We start from the raw sequence: 22,932 nt of genomic DNA, 5'->3' as shown, positions 1-22,932 counted from the left end.
CACCCACACAGACAGTGTGGTGAAGAAGATGCATCAACGCCCCTTCAACCTCAGGAGGCTGAAGAAATTTGGCTTGGCCCCTAAAACCCTCACAAACTTTTACAGATGCACCATTGAGAGCATCCTGTCGGGCTGTATCACCGCCTGGTACGGCAACTGCACTGCCCTCAACAGCAAGCCTCTCCAGAGGGTGGTGCGGTCTGCACAACACATCACCGGGGGCAAACTACCTGCCCTCCAGGACACCTACACCACCCGATGTCACAGGAAGGCCAAACAGATCATCAAGGACAACAACCACCCGAGCCACTGCCTGTTCACCCTGCTATCATCCAGAAGGCGAGGTCAGTACAGGTGCATCAAAGCTGGGACCGAGAGACTGCATAAACAGCTTCTATCTCAAGGCCATCAGACTGTTAAATAGCCATCACTAGCCGGCCTCCACCCAGTACCCTGCCCTGAACTTAGTCACTGTCACTATCCGACTACCACCCGGTTACTCAACCCTGCACCTTAGAGGCTGCTGCCCTATCTCCATAGAGATGGAACACTGGTCAATTTAATAATTTTTACATACTGTTTTACTCACTTCACATGTATATACTGTATTCTAGTCAAGTCCATCTTATTCAACTATTGCTGTATACACAGTATTCTATCCACGTATTCTACAGATATACTACATATTCTATCCACATACTGTCCATAGCATCTTTAAAAATATTTGTTTTACTATTTTCTACATTGTGGAATAATAGTGAAGACATCAAAACTATGAAATAACACATATGGAATCATGTAGTAACCAAAAAAGTGTTAAACAAATCAAAATATGTTTTATATTTTTTTCAAAATATCCACCCTTTGTCTTGATGACAGCTTTGCACACTCTTGGCATTCTCTCAACCAGCTTGATGAGGTAGTCACCTGGAATGCATTTCAATTAACAGGTGTGCCTTGTTAAGTTAATTTGTGGAATTTCTTTCCTTCTTAATGTGTTTGAGCCAATCAGTTGTGTTGTGACAAGGTAGGGGTGGTATACAGACCAAGTTCATATTATGGCAAGAACTAAGCAAAGAGAAGCGACAGTCCATCATTACTTTAAGACGTGAAGGTCAGTCAATGTGGAAAATGTCAAGATCTTTGAAAGTTTTTTCAAGTGAAGTCGCAAAAACCATCAAGCGCTATGATGAAACTGGCTCTCATGAGGACCGCCACAGGAAAGGAAGACACAGAGATACCTCTGCTGCAGAGGATAAGTTCATTAGATTTACCAGCCTTAGAAATTGCAGCCCAAATAAATGCTTCAAAGAGTTCAAGTAACAGACACATGTCAACATCAAGTGTTCAGAGGAGGCTGTGTGATTCAGGCCTTCATGGTCGAATTGCTGCAAAGAAACCACTTCTAAAGGACACCAATAATAAGAAGAGACTGGCTTGGTCCAAGAAACACGAGCAATGGACATTAGACCGGTGGAAATCTGTCCTTTGGTCTGATGAGTCCAACTGTGAGATTTTTGGTTCCAACCGCTGTGTCTTCCAGGCCATCCCATCTGATTAGCGCTTAGTGGGACTATCATTTGTTTTTCAACAGGACAATGACCCAACACACCTCCAGGCTGTGTAAGGGCTATTTGACCAAGAAGGAGAGTGATGGAGTGCTGCATCAGATGACCTGGCCTCTACAATCACCTGATCTCGATTTTTATGGATAAGTTGGACTGCAGAGTGAAGGAAAAGCAGCCAACAAGTGCCCAGCATGTGTGGGAACTCCTTCAAGGCTGTTGGGAAAGCATTCCAGGTGACTACCTCATGAAGCTGGTTGAGAAAAGTCCATGAGTGTTTAAAGCTGTCATCAAGGTAAAGGGTGGCTACTTTGAAGAATGTAAAATAGAAAATATATTTTGGTGTTTAACACTTTTTTTTGGTTACGACATGATTGTATATGTGTTATTTCATAGTTTTGATGTCTTCACTATTATTCTACAATGTAGAAAATAGTAAAAAATAAAGAAAACCCCTTGAATTAGTAGGTGTGTCCACACTATTGACTGGTACTGTATATCTATGTAGTGTATTTATGCTCCGGACTTAGCCACCGTGCTTCTACACCTGCATTACTTGCTGTTTGGGGTTTTAGGCTGGGTTTCTGTACAGCACTTTGAGATATCAGCTGATGTAAGAAGGGCTTTATGAATACATTTGATTTGATTTGACATTGCTCGTCCTAATATTTATGTATTTCTTTATTTCATTATTTAACTTTTAGATCTGTTTGTATTGGAACACCATCATTTATCTAGGTATTACTGTTGGAGCTAGGAACACCATCATTTATCTAGGTATTACTGTTGGAGCTAGGAACACCATCATTTATCTAGGTATTACTGTTGGAGCTAGGAACACCATCATTTATCTAGGTATTACTGTTGGAGCTAGGAACACCATCATTTATCTGGGTATTACTGTTGGAGCTAGGAACACCATCATTTATCTAGGTATTACTGTTGGAGCTAGGAACACCATCATTTATCTAGGTATTACTGTTGGAGCTAGGAACACCATCATTTATCTAGGTATTACTGTTGGAGCTAGGAACACCATCATTTATCTGGGTATTACTGTACTGTTGGAGCTAGGAACACCATCATTTATCTGGGTATTACTGTTGGAGCTAGGAACACCATCATTTATCTAGGTATTACTGTACTGTTGGAGCTAGGAACACCATCATTTATCTAGGTATTACTGTTGGAGCTAGGAACACCATCATTTATCTGGGTATTACTGTTGGAGCTAGGAACACCATCATTTATCTGGGTATTACTGTTGGAGCTAGGAACACCATCATTTGCCTAGGCATTACTGTACTGTTGGAGCTAGGAACACCATCATTTATCTGGGTATTACTGTACTGTTGGAGCTAGGAACCCCATCATTTATCTAGGTATTACTGTTGGAGCTAGGAACACCATCATTTATCTGGGTATTACTGTTGGAGCTAGGACCACCATCATTTATCTAGGTATTATTGTACTGTTGGAGCTAGGAACACCATCATTTATCTAGGTATTACTGTACTGTTGGAGCTAGGAACACCATCATTTATCTGGGTATTACTGTACTGTTGGAGCTAGGAACACCATCATTTATCTGGGTATTACTGTTGGAGCTAGGAACACCATCATTTATCTGGGTATTACTGTACTGTTGGAGCTAGGAACACCATCATTTATCTGGGTATTACTGTACTGTTGGAGCTAGGAACACCATCATTTATCTAGGAATTACTGTTGGAGCTAGGAACACCATCATTTATCTAGGTATTACTGTACTGTTGGAGCTAGGAACACCATCATTTATCTAGGAATTACTGTTGGAGCTAGGAACACCATCATTTATCTAGGCATTACTGTACTGTTGGAGCTAGGAACACCATCATTTATCTGGGTATTACTGTTGGAGCTAGGAACACCATCATTTATCTAGGTATTATTGTACTGTTGGAGCTAGGAACACCATCATTTATCTAGGCATTACTGTACTGTTGGAGCTAGGAACACCATCATTTATCTAGGTATTACTGTTGGAGCTAGGAACACCATCATTTATCTAGGTATTACTGTACTGTTGGAGCTAGGAACACCATCATTTATCTAGGTATTACTGTACTGTTGGAGCTAGGAACACCATCATTTATCTAGGTATTACTGTTGGAGCTAGGAACACCATCATTTATCTGGGTATTACTGTTGGAGCTAGGAACACCATCATTTATCTAGGTATTACTGTTGGAGCTAGGAACACCATCATTTATCTAGGTATTACTGTTGGAGCTAGGAACACCATAATTTATCTAGGTATTACTGTTGGAGCTAGGACCACCATCATTTATCCAGGTATTACTGTTGGAGCTAGGAACACCATCATTTATCTAGGTATTACTGTACTGTTGGAGCTAGGACCACCATCATTTCGCTACACCGGCAGTAACAGCTGTTAGATATGTGTATTTGACCACTGAAAATGGGATTAATTGATTGATTGAGACAATTTGATGCAATAGTGATTAATGAGTTTTCTTTCTCCCCAGTGTACCAGGTCTGTCAGCTCTGGGGAAGCTGGACCCCAAGGAGAGCGAAATGATCATGGAGTATTTCAAAACACAGGTGCTGCTGCTGAAGGACAAGGAACGTAAGAAAACACTGTCTGTCTGTCTGTCTGTCTGTCTGTCTGTCTGTCTGTCTGTCTGTCTGTCTGTCTGCCTCTCTCTCTCTCTGTCTCTCTCTCTGTCTCTCTCTCTCTGTCTCTCTCTGTCTCTCTCTCTCTCTCTCTCTCTCTCTCTCTCTCTCTCTCTCTGTCTCTCTCTCTCTCTCTCTCTCTCTCTCTCTCTCTCTCTCTCTCTCTCTCTCTCTCTCTCTCTGTCTCTCTCTCTCTCTCTCTCTCTCTCTCTGTCTGCCTCTGTCTGTTTCTCTCTCTCTGTCTATTGCTGTCTGTCTCTCGCTGTCTGTCTCTCGCTGTCTCTCTCTCTCCCTCATTCTCTTTTTTTCTCTCTGTCTCTCCCGTTCTCATTTTCGTTCTCTCGTTCTGTTTCTCTCTGTCTCTCTCTCTCTCTAACGATGCAGAGTCTGGGCTTTGTCGTTTACAATCTATTTGTAAAGCATTAATAAATAATTTATAAAGCGTCATTAAGTGTTTATAACATGTTAATAAGTGTCTATAACATGTCAATAAGTATTTCCTCTCTGTAGTTTTGCAGAAAACGGTGAGAGAAGAGAAGAAGCTGTTGGTTGAGAACGCTAAGCTAAAGAAAGACATCTCTGACCTGAAGATTCTACTGACTGAGAAACAACAGAAGAAGAAAGGTACTGACTGGCTAACTGGTTAACTGACTGACTAGCTGACTGACTGGTTAACTGACTGACTAGCTGACTGACTGGTTAACTGACTGACTGGCTGGCTAACTGGTTAACTGACTGGCTGGCTCGCTGACTGGTTAACTGATTGACTGGCTGACTGACTGGTTAACTGACTGGTTAACTGACTGACTGGCTAACTGGTTAACTGACTGGCTGGCTGACTGGTTAACTGATTGACTGGCTGACTGACTGGTTAACTGACTGGTTAACTGACTGACTGGCTAACTGGTTAACTGACTGGCTGGCTGACTGGGTAACTGATTGACTGGCTGACTGACTGGTTAACTGACTGGTTAACTGACTGGCTGGCTAACTGGTTAACTGGCTGAGCTGACTGACTGGTTAACTGACTGGCTGACTGGTTAACTGACTGACTGGCTGACTGGTTAACTGACTGGCTGGCTGACTGGTTAACTGACTGGTTAACTGATTGACTAGCTGACTGGTTAACTGGCTGACTGACTGGTTAACTGACTGACTGGTTTCCTGACTGACTAGCTGACTGGTTAACTGACTGGTTAACTGACTGGTTAACTGACTGACTGGTTAACTGACTGACTGGTGTACTTAATGGTTTAATGACTGACTGGTTAACTGACTGATTTACTGACTGACTAGCTGACTGGTTAACTGACAGACTGGTTTACTGACTGGCTAACTGGTTTACTGACTGGCTGGCTGACTGGTTAACTAACTGGTTTACTGACTGACTAGCTGACTGACTGACTGGTTTACTGACTGACTGGTTTACTGACTGGTTAACTCACTGGTTTACTGCCACACTGACTGGTTTACTGACTGGCTTACTGACTGGTTAACTCACTGGTTAATTGACTGACTGATTAACTGACTGGTTTACTGCCACACTGACTGGTTTACTGACTGGCTGACTGACTGGTTAACTGACTGGCTTACTGACTGACAGACTAACTGGCTGACTGAAGGACTGACTGGCTGACTGACTGATTGAATGGTTGACTAACTGACTGATTGACTGGGTGACTTACTGACTGGCTGACTGACTGATTGCTTTATACCCTCAATTATCTGTGTGTTTCCAGCCAAAGCAGCAGCCGCATCCAAACTTACTGCCCCGGGGTCCACAGCTGCCCTGTCTGCCCCTGACACCAACCCCAAACCTGGCCCCGTCAGGGAAAGAGATGGGAGGAGGAGGAGAGGAGAGAGAAAGGGTGAGTAATATACACACACACGGACGGACGAACGGACGGACGGACGGACAGACAGACAACTGTGACCAATGCAATTGTTTAATGTCAATCAACGTAAAAGAGAAGACAAAATCCTCAAATCAATACTTTTCTAACTGAGACATCCCAACTGAGACAGACAAATCCCCAATCAGTAGTTAGGAGTCCGTTTGTCTGCACAGTGACTTCTAGAGAAGGACAGATGAATCTCTTTTATACGATTTGATGCAGCTAGGACTCTATACTGAAGATTACAGATAAATAACTCTGTAGAGAGGGTGGTGGAGAGGGTAGGTGGGGAGGAGAGGGTGGTAGAGAGGGTGGTAGAGAGGGTGGTAGAGAGGGTGGTGGGGAGGAGAGGGTGGTAGAGAGGAGAGGGTGGTAGAGAGGGTGGTAGAGAGGGTGGTAGAGAGGAGAGGGTGGTGGGGAGGAGAGGGTGGTAGAGAGGGTGGTAGAGAGGGTGGTAGAGAGGGTGATGGAGAGGGTGGTAGAGAGGGTGGTGGAAAGGGTGGTGGAGAGGGTGGTGGAGAGGGTGGTAGAGAGGGTGGTGGAGAGGGTGGTGGAGCGGGTGGTAGAGAGGGTGGTAGAGAGGGTGGTGGAGAGGGTGGTAGAGAGGGTGGTGGAGAGGGTGGTAGAGAGGGTGGTGGAGAGGGTGGTAGAGAGGGTGGTGGAGAGGGTGGTGGAGAGGGTGGTAGAGAGGGTGGTAGAGAGGGTGGTGGAGAGGGTGGTAGAGAGGGTGGTGGAGAGGGTGGTGGAGAGGGTGGTGGAGAGGGTGGTGGAGAGGGTGGTGGAGAGGGTGGTAGAGAGGGTGGTGGAGAGGGTGGTGGAGAGAGATGTCTTCTCTAGAAGTCACTGAGACAGACAAACTGACTCCTCTTAGTCCTGTATTGGCGCATTGCCTGTTTGATGGTTCGTCTGAGGGCGTAGCGGGATTTCTTATAAGCTTCTGGTATAGAGTCCCGCTCCTTGAAAGCGGAAGCTCTACCCTTTTATCTCAGTGTGAATGTTGCCTGTAATCCATGGCTTCTGGTTGGGATATGTACGTACGGTCACTGTGGGGACAATGTCGTCGATGCACTTATTGATGAAGCCAGTGACTGAGGTGGTGTATTCCTCAATGCTATTGGATGAATCCCGGAACATATTCCAGTCTGTGCAGCAAAACAGTCCTGTAGTGTAGCATCTGCGTCATCTGACCACTTCCGTATTGAGTGAGTCACTGGTACTTCCTGCTTTAGCAGGAATCAGGAGGATAGAATTATGGTCAGATTTGCCAAATGGAGGGCGAGGGAGAGCTTTGTATGCATCTCTGTGTGTGGAGTAAAGGTGGTCTAAATTGTCTTTCTTCCTCTGGTTTCACATTTAACTTGTTGATAGAAATTAGGTAAGATTGATTTAAGTTTCCCTGCATTAAAGTCTCCGGCCACTAGGAGCGCCGCCTCTGGGTGAGTGGTTTCCTGTTTGCTTATTTCCTTATACAGCTGACTGAGTGCGGTCTTAGTGCCAGCATCTGTCTGTGGTGGTAAATAAACAGCCACTAAAAATATAGATGACAACTCTCTTGGCAAATAGTGTGGTCTACGGTTTATCATGAGATACTCTACCTCAGGTGAGCGAAATCTAGGGACTTCCTTGTTTCAGTGTTGGACACAGTAACATTACACATGGGGTTGTTTCAGTGTTAGACACAGTAACATTACAGCTGCTTGGCAACGACAACCTTCTGGCAACATGAACTCAACCTAGGACCAACAAACTAATTTGACCAGGAAGGAGATGTGTGGCTAGCAGGGAGAGAGACACACACACTGTACACAAAGCATACACACACACACACACACACACACACACACACACACACACACACACACACATGTACCCAAAGCATGCACACACTCACACTCACACGTCCAATAGGCAGCTGTGCTCATAATATCTGTAGCTATAGGCCACCTGTTATAAAGAGGATCTGTCCAGAGCTGACTGAACACACAGGAAGTCTGCGTATGCAAATGACGTGACCGTTTTTATTACAGGAGGTGAGGAAGTTAAGGTTCTCTCAGAACGGTCTGAAGGTGTATGAGGGGCTCCTCCTCAGCTAGAGTCAAATGGGGAAACACTGAATCGCTGTGGGCAGGTCAGCTTTCAGACGGGGTCCTCTCCACGGTTACCAGGGGGGATTCAGATAAGGTCCTCTCCACGGTTACCAGGGGGGATTCAGATAGGGTCCTCTCCACGGTTACCAGGGGGGATCAGATAGGGTCCTCTCCACGGTTACCAGGGGGGATTCAGATAGGGTCCTCTCCACGGTTACCAGGGGTGATTCAGATAGGGTCCTCTCCACGGTTACCAGGGGGGATTCAGATAGGGTCCTCTCCACGGTTACCAGGGGGATTCAGATAGGGTCCTCTCCACGGTTACCAGGGGGATTCAGATAGGGTCCGCTCCACGGTTACCAGGGGGATTCAGATAAGGTCCTCTCCACGGTTACCAGGGGGATTCAGATAGGGTCCGCTCCACGGTTACCAGGGGGATTCAGATAGGGTCCACTCCACGGTTACCAGGGGGATTCAGATAGGGTCCGCTCCACGGTTACCAGGGGGATTCAGATAGGGTCCTCTCCACGGTTACCAGGGGGATCAGATAGGGTCCTCTCCACGGTTACCAGGGGGATTCAGATAGGGTCCGCTCCACGGTTACCAGGGGGGGATTCAGATAAGGTCCTCTCCACGGTTACCAGGGGGGATTCAGATAGGGTCCGCTCCACGGTTACCAGGGGGATTCAGATAGGGTCCTCTCCACGGTTACCAGGGGGATTCAGATAGGGTCCTCTCCACGGTTACCAGGGGGATTCAGATAAGGTCCTCTCCACGGTTACCAGGGGGGATTCAGATAGGGTCCTCTCCACGGTTACCAGGGGATTCAGATAAGGTCCTCTCCACGGTTACCAGGGGGATTCAGATAGGGTCCTCTCCACGGTTACCAGGGGGGATTCAGATAGGGTCCTCTCCACGGTTACCAGGGGGATTCAGATAGGGTCCACTCCACGGTTACCAGGGGGGATTCAGATAGGGTCCTCTCCACGGTTACCAGGGGGATTCAGATAGGGTCCACTCCACGGTTACCAGGGGGGATTCAGATAGGGTCCTCTCCACGGTTACCAGGGGGATTCAGATAGGGTCCTCTCCACGGTTACCAGGGGGATTCAGATAAGGTCCACTCCACGGTTACCAGGGGGATTCAGATAGGGTCCACTCCACGGTTACCAGGGGGATTCAGATAGGGTCCTCTCCACGGTTACCAGGGGGGATTCAGATAGGGTCCTCTCCACGGTTACCAGGGGATTCAGATAGGGTCCTCTCCACGGTTACCAGGGGGATTCAGATAGGGTCCTCTCCACGGTTACCAGGGGGGATTCAGATAGGGTCCTCTCCACGGTTACCAGGGGGATTCAGATAGGGTCCTCTCCACGGTTACCAGGGGGATTCAGATAGGGTCCTCTCCACGGTTACCAGGGGGATTCAGATAGGGTCCTCTCCACGGTTACCAGGGGGGATTCAGATAAGGTCCTCTCCACGGTTACCAGGGGGATTCAGATAGGGTCCACTCCACGGTTACCAGGGGGATTCAGATAGGGTCCTCTCCACGGTTACCAGGGGGGATTCAGATAGGGTCCACTCCACGGTTACCAGGGGGGATTCAGATAGGGTCCTCTCCACGGTTACCAGGGGGGATTCAGATAAGGTCCTCTCCACGGTTACCAGGGGGATTCAGATAAGGTCCTCTCCACGGTTACCAGGGGGATTCAGATAGGGTCCTCTCCACGGTTACCAGGGGGGATTCAGATAGGGTCCGCTCCACGGTTACCAGGGGGATTCAGATAGGGTCCACTCCACGGTTACCAGGGGGATTCAGATAGGGTCCTCTCCACGGTTACCAGGGGGATTCAGATAGGGTCCACTCCACGGTTACCAGGGGGGATTCAGATAGGGTCCTCTCCACGGTTACCAGGGGGGATTCAGATAGGGTCCTCTCCACGGTTACCAGGGGGATTCAGATAGGGTCCTCTCCACGGTTACCAGGGGGATTCAGATAAGGTCCTCTCCACGGTTACCAGGGGGGATTCAGATAGGGTCCTCTCCACGGTTACCAGGGGAGATTCAGATAAGGTCCTCTCCACGGTTACCAGGGGGATTCAGATAGGGTCCTCTCCACGGTTACCAGGGGGGATTCAGATAGGGTCCGCTCCACGGTTACCAGGGGGATTCAGATAGGGTCCACTCCACGGTTACCAGGGGGATTCAGATAGGGTCCTCTCCACGGTTACCAGGGGGATTCAGATAGGGTCCACTCCACGGTTACCAGGGGGATTCAGATAGGGTCCTCTCCACGGTTACCAGGGGGGATTCAGATAGGGTCCTCTCCACGGTTACCAGGGGGATTCAGATAGGGTCCTCTCCACGGTTACCAGGGGGATTCAGATAAGGTCCTCTCCACGGTTACCAGGGGGATTCAGATAAGGTCCTCTCCACGGTTACCAGGGGGATTCAGATAAGGTCCTCTCCACGGTTACCAGGGGGATTCAGATAGGGTCCTCTCCACGGTTACCAGGGGGATTCAGATAGGGTCCGCTCCACGGTTACCAGGGGGATTCTGATAGGGTCCGCTCCACGGTTACCAGGGGGATTCAGATAGGGTCCACTCCACGGTTACCAGGGGGGATTCAGATAGGGTCCTCTCCACGGTTACCAGGGGGGATTCAGATAGGGTCCTCTCCACGGTTACCAGGGGGGATTCAGATAGGGTCCACTCCACGGTTACCAGGGGGGATTCAGATAGGGTCCACTCCACGGTTACCAGGGGGATTCAGATAGGGTCCTCTCCACGGTTACCAGGGGGATTCAGATAGGGTCCACTCCACGGTTACCAGGGGGATTCAGATAGGGTCCACTCCACGGTTACCAGGGGGGATTCAGATAGGGTCCTCTCCACGGTTACCAGGGGGATTCAGATAAGGTCCTCTCCACGGTTACCAGGGGGGATTCAGATAGGGTCCACTCCACGGTTACCAGGGGGGATTCAGATAGGGTCCTCTCCACGGTTACCAGGGGGGATTCAGATAGGGTCCTCTCCACGGTTACCAGGGGGGGATTCAGATAGGGTCCTCTCCACGGTTACCAGGGGGGGATTCAGATAGGGTCCACTCCACGGTTACCAGGGGGGATTCAGATAGGGTCCTCTCCACGGTTACCAGGGGGATTCAGATAGGGTCCTCTCCACGGTTACCAGGGGGATTCAGATAGGGTCCGCTCCACGGTTACCAGGGGGATTCAGATAGGGTCCACTCCACGGTTACCAGGGGGGATTCAGATAGGGTCCTCTCCACGGTTACCAGGGGGGATTCAGATAGGGTCCACTCCACGGTTACCAGGGGGATTCAGATAGGGTCCTCTCCACGGTTACCAGGGGGATTCAGATAGGGTCCACTCCACGGTTACCAGGGGGATTCAGATAGGGTCCTTTCCACGGTTACCAGGGGGGATTCAGATAGGGTCCTCTCCACGGTTACCAGGGGGATTCAGATAAGGTTCACTCCACGGTTACCAGGGGGATTCAGATAGGGTCCTCTCCACGGTTACCGGGGGGGATTCAGATAGGGTCCACTCCACGGTTACCAGGGGGATTCAGATAGGGTCCGCTCCACGGTTACCAGGGGGATTCAGATAGGGTCCTCTCCACGGTTACCAGGGGGATTCAGATAGGGTCCACTCCACGGTTACCAGGGGGGATTCAGATAGGGTCCTCTCCACGGTTACCAGGGGGGCTTCAGATAGGGTCCTCTCCACGGTTACCAGGGGGGATTCAGATAGGGTCCTCTCCACGGTTACCAGGGGGGATTCAGATAAGGTTCACTCCAGGGGGATTCAGTGGGGCAGAGATGGGATGAAGACCTTGGGGGGTTTTCTAGGCTCCGGTGTCCTTCAGAAAAATAACTGGAAGGGTGTGCCAGATTGTCAAGGTGTAAATGGGTTCTACCCCAGTTGTCTCATAGGGGAAGGGTGCTGGTAGCCAAAAACCTATCCTGTACCCTGTGGCACAGACGAATGATTTTACAGCCACTGATACAAGAGCTTCAGAGGACCCTTGTCAATTTCTTCTGGTCTGGACAGCATTGGATTAAAGCTGCAGCCCTGTACCTGCCACTGCACGAGGGTGGGCAATGCCTGGTGGACATTTCTTCCATGATCATGGCTTTTCACCTTCAAGCAGCCCAGAGACTGTTGTACAGTGACGGTTCTAGCTGGGTGGATACAGTCTACACATTGATGAGGAGAGCAGGCTGTTTGGCCTTAGACAAGCACCTTTTACTCTTAAAGCTGGAGGAGGGTGATTTGTCTGACCTGACTCCATTCTATGAGTCTGTTATGCAGGCTTGGAGAGTTCTTGACATGTCTCGTAAGGCCTGCATGCCACCAGGGATGTGGCTTTTTTGAAGAGCCTCTTTTTTACACCACCAGTCCCGTGCTCTGGGTTCAGCCAGCCTACGTTCATGCCTGTTAGGTGTGGGGTGTACCAAGCTGGGTCATCTGATGCGGAGCAGGAGCAGATCGTTGGAGGAGCTGGGAGAAAGAGCAGGGATCCGATCATCTCGTCTACTGAGGAAGGTCTGATTCCTTGCCAGTACTTCATCGGCAGTATGTCACTGATACTTCCAACTCTGATCGGTGGACGGAGGGTCTGGATGATGTGTTCCCTGCACTGAATGTTAGTGCTGCAGCGGGGGCGTTAGAGGAAGACGAGGGTCTGTTCCCTGCACTGAATGTTAGTGCTGCGGCGGGGGGCATTAGAGGAAGACGTGCTGCTTTCCTTCGATACCCCGGAGCTGGGGGGGAGTTCAAGGTGGTGGGAAAGAAGGCCATTGTCACGTCCTGACCCTAGTAAGATGTCATTTTCTATGGTAGAGTAGGTCAGGGTGTGACAGGGGGTGTTTTGTGTTTTTCTATGTTTTCTATTTCTATGTTTAAGTTCTAGTTTTTCTATTTCTACGTTGGGGTTGTTTGGGTTGATCTCCAATTGTAGGCAGCTGGTCCTCGTTGCCTCTGATTGGAGATCATATTTAAGTAGGGGTTTTTTCTTCCTGGGTTTTTGTGGGTAGTTGTTTTCCGTTTTGTCTATGTACCTGACGGAACTGTTGGCTGTCGTTTTTGTTATTTTGTTTAAGTGTGATCATTAAAAGGAAATATGAGCACTTTACACGCCGCCCCTTGGTCCCCTTTATACAACCCACGTTACAGCCATGTACATAATATGTGTAAAAGTGTCTCCGTGCTTCTTCTCTGGAAGGGGTAATATCGATGAGGTGGACGGGTGTGTTTGGTCCATGTGCCTCCCTAAAAGGCTGTTGGCGGTCTTTATATAAACTGCCTATTGAAAAGAGGACAGCTGACCTACATGGAGCCATAGCCACCAATATGCATCTGGTACACCTGGATCCTACAGTTGAGGAAGGGTGTCCATTCTGTGCTGAGTCTGAAACTCTGGCACATCTGTTCTTACAGTGTCCCAGGCTGGTCGGGATGATTGACCTGATCACTAGCTGGTTCTCAACTCTGGGAGTGGTTCTCTCTTCCCAAATGTTTATATTTGTGCTGAAGTACAGGTTTAGTAGAAGGGGTGTAGTTCTCTTACGTAACATTGTATCAGGGGGCAGCTAAATTAGCAATTTGGAAGACATGAATGTCACGTCCTGACCCTAGTAAGATGTCATATTCTATAGTAGTGTAGGGCAGGGCGTGACAGGGGGTGTTTTTGATTATTCTATGTTTTCTATTTCTATGTTTAGGTTCTAGTTTTCTATTTCTATGTTGGGATTGTTTGGGGTTGATCTCTAATTGTAGGCAGCTGATCCTCATTGCCTCTGATTAGACATCATATTTAAGTAGGGGTTTTTCTCATTGTGGTTTGTGTGTTATTGTCTTTTGAGTAGTGTGTTGTCCTCTCTGCGTCATGGTTTGTTGTTTTCCTATTTTTCAAGTTATTCAGTGTATTGCATTAAGTTTCACGTTTTAAATAAATATGTTGAACTATGAAAACGCTGCATCTTGGTCCGATCCTTCAAACAGCCGTGACAATGAAAGAACAGTATTCGGGGACAAGGGTCTGTGGACGTGGTGGGATAGGGGGTCTGTGGACGTGGTGGGATAGGGGGTCTGTGGACGTGGTGGGATAGGGGTCTGTGGACGTGGTGGGATAGGGGTCTGTGGACGTGGTGGGATAGGGGTCTGTGGACGTGGTGGGACAGGGGGTCTGTGGACGTGGTGGGATAGGGGGTCTGTGGATGTGGTGGGATAGGGGTCTGTGGACGTGGTGGGACAGGGGGTCTGTGGACGTGGTGGGACAGGGGGTCTGTGGACGTGGTGGGACAAGGGTCTGTGGACGTGGTGGGACAGGGGTCTGTGGACGTGGTGGGACAGGGGGTCTGTGGACGTGGTGGGACAGGGGTCTGTGGACGTGGTGGGACAGGGGGTCTGTGGACGTGGTGGGATAGGGGTCTGTGGACGTGGTGGGACAGGGGGTCTGTGGACGTGGTGGGATAGGGGTCTGTGGACGTGGTGGGACAGGGGTCTGTGGACGTGGTGGGACAGGGGGTCTGTGGACGTGGTGGGACAGGGGTCTGTGGACGTGGTGGGACAGGGGGTCTGTGGACGTGGTGGGACAGGGGGTCTGTGGACGTGGTGGGACAGGGGGTCTGTGGACGTGGTGGGACAGGGGGTCTGTGGATGTGGTGGGACAGGGGGTCTGTGGACGTGGTGGGACAGGGGGTCTGTGGACGTGGTGGGACAGGGGCCTGTGGACGTGGTGGGACAGGGGGTCTGTGGACGTGGTGGGATAGGGGTCTGTGGACGTGGTGGGACAGGGGGTCTGTGGACGTGGTGGGACAGGAGGTCTGTGGACGTGGTGGGATAGGGGTCTGTGGACGTGGTGGAGGGGATGTTGGTAGCGAGACTGAGGGTTGAGTTTGCCTGTTACAAACTCTCTCTATCGCTCTCTCTCTCTGTCTCTCTACATCTCTCTCTACGTCCCTCTACATCCCTCTCTGTCTCTCTCTCTCTATCTCCAACTCCCTCTCTCTCTCTGTCTCTCTCTCTCTCTCTCTCAATTCAATTTGCTTTATTGGCATGACATATCAGAGAATCACCAGCAGCAAGAGCGACATCATTGATGTATACAGAGAAAAGGGTCGGCCCGAGAATTGAACCCTGTTGGTACCCCCATAGAGACTGCCAGAGGTCCGGACAACAGGCCCTCCGATTTGACACACTGAACTCTCTCTCTCTATCTATTTGACCATGATCAGTAACCATGGTCAAATAGTTTGCATGCATTGTTTGTAATTTTCCTCTGGACATGTAGGAGCATCTTACAGTATTCTATATATTTAAACCTCAGTAATTGTAGTGTGTACAGTACTATATATATTTAAACCTCAGTAATTGTAGTGTGTACAGTACTCTATATATTTAAACCTCAGTAATTGTAGTGTGTACAGTACTATATATATTTAAACCTCAGTAATTGTAGTGTGTACAGTACTATATATAAAAACCTTAGCAATTGTAGTGTGTACAGTACTATATATATTTAAACCTCAGTAATTGTAGTGTGTACAGTACTATATATATTTAAACCTCAGTAATTGTAGTGTGTACAGTACTCTATATATTTAAACCTCAGTAATTGTAGTGTGTACAGTACTATATATATTTAAACCTCAGTAATTGTAGTGTGTACAGTACTATATATATTTCAACCTCTGTAATTGTAGTGTGTACAGTACTCTATATATTTAAACCTCAGTAATTGTAGTGTGTACAGTACTCTATATATTTTTAACCTGTGTAATTGTAGTGTGTACAGTACTATATATATTTAAACCTCAGTAATTGTAGTGTGTACAGTACTCTATATATTTAAACCTCAGTAATTGTAGTGTGTGCAGTACTATATATATTTAAACCTCAGTAATTGTAGTGTGTACAGTACTCTATATATTTAAACCTCTGTAACTGTAGTGTGTACAGTACTCTATATATTTAAACCTCAGTAATTGTAGTGTGTACAGTACTCTATATATTTAAACCTCTGTAACTGTAGTGTGTACAGTACTCTATATATTTAAACCTCAGTAATTGTAGTGTGTACTGTACTATATATATTTTGTACCAATTGAGAACTTTGGTCTAATTCCCTGAGATCTGGATCTTCTCTGGAAAATCATTATTTTAGTCTTTTTGGGGTTTACTGCCAGGGTCCAGGCTCTGCTGTAGGCCAGGTGCTGTGGGGGTTTTCTGTCGGGGCCCAGGTCTGGCAGTACTGCTCTTGCAGGTCCAGGCTCTGCTGTAGGCCAGGTGCTGTGGGTGACAGCAGGCATAGGTCATCTGCAAAGAGTAGGCATTTAACCTCTGAACTGTGGAGACTAACACCAGGGGCTGAGGATTTTTCTAGAATAGTGGCCAATTCGTTAATGTAAATATTGAAGAGTGCAGGGCTCAGATTGCAACCCTGGTGAAGGCCCCGCCCCTCTCTCCCTCTCTCTCTCTCAATTCCCTTTCTCTCTCTCTCTCTCTCTCTCTCTCTCAGGGAAGAGGGAGAGAACAAACTCTGAGTCTGCGTTAGAGGAGGAGCCTCGCATGGACGTGTCTCGCCTCGACCTGCGGATTGGTCGGATCGTTGGCGTCCGCTACCACCCATTGGCCGGGGCTCTGTATGTCCAGGAAGTGGATCTGGGAGAGCCCGCCCCCCGCACGGTGGTCAGTGCGCTACGACACATTCCTAAGGAACAGGTAGGTCAAAGGTCACACACACCTCTCACACTTGTCTGTGAGCCTGTATCTATCTCCTTTAGACAGTGTGTTGTCATACAGCTGACCACCGTGCAGAAAATAATTCCTGTCTCAGACACCTTGTACTGTACACACACACAGGTCACACACACACGCACACACGCACACACGCACACACGCACACACACACACACGCACACACGCACACACACACACACACACACACACGCACACACGCACACACACACACACACACACACACACACACACACACACACACACACACACCTGTTTGATGTGTCAGAGACACCAGTCTGTAGAGACAGACTTAACAATGCTTCTGGGTGGCCAGAGATACAGAACACACACGACCATGCTGAACAGGACCTGAAACGCTGTCACACACACACACACACACACACACACACACACACACACACACACACACACACACACACACACACACACACACACACACGCACACACACACACACACACACTTTCACCGTCAAACACTCAATCGCACACCGCCATCTCTCATATCACGCACTGGCTGTCAGTGTTAGCCAAAAATAAAGTGAAATCAGTGCTAGGTTATTATTTAGAGAGTGTATATTTTTCTAGAAGTACAGTGTTACTATTTAGAGAGTGTATCTTTCTCTAGAAGTACAGTGTTATTATTTAGAGAGTGTATCTTTCTCTAGAAGTAAAGTGTTATTATTTAGAGAGTGTATCTTTCTCTAGAAGTACAGTGTTATTATTTAGAGAGTGTATCTTTCTCTAGAAGTAAAGTGTTATTATTTAGAGAGTGTATCTTTCTCTAGAAGTACAGTGTTATTATTTAGAGAGTGTATCTTTCTCTAGAAGTAAAGTGTTATTATTTAGAGAGTGTATCTTTCTCTAGAAGTAAAGTGTTATTTAGAGAGTGTATCTTTCTCTAGAAGTACAGTGTTATTATTTAGAGAGTGTATCTTTCTCTAGAAGTAAAGTGTTATTATTTAGAGAGTGTATCTTTCTCTAGAAGTACAGTGTTATTATTTAGAGAGTGTATCTTTCTCTAGAAGTACAGTGTTATTACTTAGAGAGTGTATCTTTCTCTAGAAGTACAGTGTTATTATTTAGAGAGTGTGTAAATTGTTATTATTCAGAGAGTGTGTATCTTTCTCTCTGGTGTGTGTGCCTGTGTGTGTAGCTTCAGGGTCGTCTGGCGGTGTTGCTGTGCAATGTGCGTCCCTGTCGGGTGAAAGGCGTGGTCTCCACGGCGATGGTCCTCTGTGGCTCCGCCCCTAACGCCCATGATAACGATGATGACGCCCAGGTGGAGTTTCTGGAACCGCCCACTAACGCTGTACCTGGCGACAGGGTCACTTTCTACGATTATCCTGGTAACTACACACACACACACACACACACTCACTCACTCACTCACTCACTCACTCACTCACTCACTCACTCACTCACTCACTCACTCACTCACTCACTCACTCACTCACTCACTCACTCACTCACTCACTCACTCACTCACTCACTCTACACTCCTCTTTCTATCACCCTGGTAACTACATTCCTCTTTCTATCACCCTGGTAACTACATTCCTCTTTCTATCACCCTGGTAACTACATTCCTCTTTCTATCTATCACCCTGGTAACTACATTCCTCTTTCTGTCAATCACCCTGGTAACTACATTCTTCTTTCTATCTATCACCCTGGTAACTACATTCCTCTTTCTATCACCCTGGTAACTACATTCCTCTTTCTATCACCCTGGTAACTACATTCCTCTGTCTGTCAATCACCCTGGTAACTACATTCCTCTTTCTGTCAATCACCCTGGTAACTACATTCCTCTTTCTATCACCCTGGTAACTACATTCCTCTTTCTATCAATCACCCTGGTAACTACATTCCTCTTTCTATCTATCACCCTGGTAACTACATTCCTCTTTCTATCAATCACCCTGGTAACTACATTCCTCTTTCTATCACCCTGGTAACTACATTCCTCTTTCTGTCAATCACCCTGGTAACTACATTCCTCTTTCTGTCAATCACCCTGGTAACTACATTCCTCTTTCTATCACCCTGGTAACTACATTCCTCTTTCTATCACCCTGGTAACTACATTCCTCTTTCTATCACCCTGGTAACTACATTCCTCTTTCTGTCAATCACCCTGGTAACTACATTCCTCTTTCTATCACCCTGGTAACTACATTCCTCTTTCTGTCAATCACCCTGGTAACTACATTCCTCTTTCTATCACCCTGGTAACTACATTCCTCTTTCTATCACCCTGGTAACTACATTCCTCTTTCTATCACCCTGGTAACTACATTCCTCTTTCTATCTATCACCCTGGTAACTACATTCCTCTTTCTATCACCCTGGTAACTACATTCCTCTTTCTATCTATCACCCTGGTAACTACATTCCTCTTTCTATCACCCTGGTAACTACATTCCTCTTTCTATCACCCTGGTAACTACATTCCTCTTTCTGTCAATCACCCTGGTAACTACATTCCTCTTTCTATCACCCTGGTAACTACATTCCTCTTTCTGTCAATCACCCTGGTAACTACATTCCTCTTTCTATCATCCTGGTAACTACATTCCTCTTTCTATCACCCTGGTAACTACATTCCTCTTTCTATCTATCACCCTGGTAACTACATTCCTCTTTCTATCAATCACCCTGGTAACTACATTCCTCTTTCTATCACCCTGGTAACTACATTCCTCTTTCTGTCAATCACCCTGGTAACTACATTCCTCTTTCTGTCAATCACCCTGGTAACTACATTCGTCTTTCTATCACCCTGGTAACTACATTCCTCTTTCTATCACCCTGGTAACTACATTCCTCTTTCTATCACCCTGGTAACTACATTCCTCTTTCTGTCAATCACCCTGGTAACTACATTCCTCTTTCTATCACCCTGGTAACTACATTCCTCTTTCTGTCAATCACCCTGGTAACTACATTCCTCTTTCTATCACCCTGGTAACTACATTCCTCTTTCTATCACCCTGGTAACTACATTCCTCTTTCTATCACCCTGGTAACTACATTCCTCTTTCTATCTATCACCCTGGTAACTACATTCCTCTTTCTATCACCCTGGTAACTACATTCCTCTTTCTATCTATCACCCTGGTAACTACATTCCTCTTTCTATCACCCTGGTAACTACATTCCTCTTTCTACCTATCACCCTGGTAACTACAATACTCTTTCTATTCATCACCCTGGTAACTACATGCCTGTTTCTATCACCCTGGTAACTACATTGTTCTGTTCTGTTTTGTTTCTATAACTGCAAGTGAATCCTTAACTTGAGGCTAGTTTAGTTTAGTTTAAAAACAAGCACACATAAAACTTAAAAGCCATACATGCGCATGAATAAAATCATGGAGGACAACACACAATAAAGTCAGGGACTTATTTCCAAAACTTGAGGCTAGGGTTATTAGATTTAGGGTTTATAGTAATATCTCTAATATCTCCTCCTGTCCACTAGGAGAGCCAGACCGGGAGTTGAGCCCCAGAGAGAAGGTGTGTTAGGGTTATTAGATTTAGGGTTTATAGTAATATCTCCTCCTGTCCACTAGGAGAGCCAGACCGGGAGTTGAGCCCCAGAGAGAAGGTGTGGGAGCAGATCCTTCCTGATCTACAGACGGACTCCAGGGGCGTGGCCACCTACAGGGGGGTGGGGTTTGAGGTGAGGGGGAAAGGCCTCTGTAGAGCCCCAACCCTCACCAACAGCAGTATCAAATAAACACGCAGTCAGACACGCAGGGGAACCAACACACACACACACACACACACACACACACACACACACACACACACACACACACACACACACACACACACACACACACACACACACACACACACACACACACACACACACACACACACACACACACACACACACACACACATGGGAACACACGTGTGGAAACAGACAGACACATACACACCTTCTGGGTAAGCTTTAAGCTGATTGCTGTTGTCAGAATGTGACGAACTTTCAATAAAGTTTTTAACAAATGTTGAAACACGGTGGATTTTTTTAAATTTATTTTATAAACCGAAGTGAAAAGCTTCGGACACACTGAACACATTGAGTAACCACAAAGAGACGTGTGAGAAACACAGCTTTCACCTCACTATGACCCAACACTATAGAGGGAGGGAGAGAGAACCTCACTATGACCCAACACTATAGAGGGAGGGAGAGAGAACCTCACTATGACCCAACACTATAGAGGGAGGGAGAGAGAACCTCACTATGACCCAACACTATAGAGGGAGGGAGAGAGAACCTCACTATGACCCAACACTATAGAGGGAGAGAGAGAGAACCTCACTATGACCCAACACTATAGAGGGAGGGAGAGAGAACCTCACTATGACCCAACACTATAGAGGGAGGGAGAGAGAACCTCACTATGACCCAACACTATAGAGGGAGGGAGAGAGAACCTCACTATGACCCAACACTATAGAGGGAGGGAGAGAGAACCTCACTATGACCCAACACTATAGAGGGAGGGAGAGAGAACCTCACTATGACCCAACACTATAGAGGAAGAGAGAGAGAACCTCACTATGACCCAACACTATAGAGGGAGAGAGAACCTCACTATGACCCAACACTATAGAGGAAGAGAGAGAGAACCTCACTATGACCCAACACTATAGAGGGAGAGAGAGAGAACCTCACTATGACCCAACACTATAGAGGGAGGGAGAGAGAACCTCACTATGACCCAACACTATAGAGGGAGGGAGAGAGAACCTCACTATGACCCAACACTATAGAGGGAGAGAGAGAGAACCTCACTATGACCCAACACTATAGAGGGAGAGAGAGAGAACCTCACTATGACCCAACACTATAGAGGGAGAGAGAGAGAACCTCACTATGACCCAACACTATAGAGGGAGGGAGAGAGAACCTCACTATGACCCAACACTATAGAGGGAGGGAGAGAGAACCTCACTATGACCCAACACTATAGAGGGAGGGAGAGAGAACCTCACTATGACCCAACACTATAGAGGGAGGGAGAGAGAACCTCACTATGACCCAACACTTTAGAGGGAGGGAGAGAGAACCTCACTATGACCCAACACTATAGAGGGAGGGAGAGAGAACCTCACTATGACCCAACACTATAGAGGGAGGGAGAGAGAACCTCACTATGACCCAACACTATAGAGGGAGGGAGAGAGAACCTCACTATGACCCAACACTATAGAGGGAGGGAGAGAGAACCTCACTATGACCCAACACTATAGAGGGAGGGAGAGAGAACCTCACTATGACCCAACACTATAGAGGGAGGGAGAGGGAACCTCACTATGACCCAACACTATAGAGGGAGGGAGAGAGAACCTCACTATGACCCAACACTATAGAGGGAGGGAGAGGGAACCTCATTATGACCCAACACTATAGAGGGACGGAGAGAGAACCTCACTATGACCCAACACTATAGAGGGAGGGAGAGGGAACCTCACTATGACCCAACACTATAGAGGGAGAGAGAGAGAACCTCACTATGACCCAACACTATAGAGGGAGAGAGAGAGAACCTCACTATGACCCAACACTATAGAGGGAGGAGAGAGAACCTCACTATGACCCAACACTATAGAGTGAGTGAGAGAGAACCTCACTATGACCCAACACTATAGAGGGAGGGAGAGGGAACCTCGATATGACCCAACACTATAGAGGGAGGGAGAGAGAACCTCACTATGACCCAACACTATAGAGGGAGGGAGAGAGAACCTCACTATGACCCAACACTATAGAGGGAGGAGAGAGAACCTCACTATGACCCAACACTATAGAGGGAGGGAGAGAGAACCTCACTATGACCCAACACTATAGAGGGAGGGAGAGAGAACCTCACTATGACCCAACACTATAGAGGGAGGGAG

At 47.4% G+C, this 22,932-nt stretch overlaps 1 protein-coding gene across 1 annotated transcript in view; it reads left to right on the top strand.

Moving 5' to 3' along the window:
- The window catches only part of aimp1b (aminoacyl tRNA synthetase complex interacting multifunctional protein 1b), a 43,593-nt gene extending 22,555 nt beyond the window's left edge, over positions 1-21,038 (top strand). The window contains exons 2-7 of the mRNA XM_014156874.2: positions 4,094-4,194; positions 4,752-4,865; positions 5,981-6,109; positions 16,769-16,971; positions 18,164-18,356; positions 20,586-21,038. Of these exons, the coding sequence (XP_014012349.1) occupies positions 4,094-4,194; positions 4,752-4,865; positions 5,981-6,109; positions 16,769-16,971; positions 18,164-18,356; positions 20,586-20,752 (907 nt within the window). The 3' untranslated portion in view covers positions 20,753-21,038. The remainder of the gene's footprint in view (positions 1-4,093; positions 4,195-4,751; positions 4,866-5,980; positions 6,110-16,768; positions 16,972-18,163; positions 18,357-20,585) is intronic.
- The last annotated feature ends 1,894 nt before the right edge of the window (positions 21,039-22,932 follow it).

This window comes from Salmo salar, unplaced genomic scaffold (genome assembly GCF_905237065.1).
Source record: "Salmo salar unplaced genomic scaffold, Ssal_v3.1, whole genome shotgun sequence".
NCBI classification, from domain to species: domain Eukaryota; kingdom Metazoa; phylum Chordata; class Actinopteri; order Salmoniformes; family Salmonidae; genus Salmo; species Salmo salar.
The sequence above is the reverse complement of the archived record's forward strand: the minus strand, read 5'-3'. Positions and strand labels throughout refer to the sequence as shown.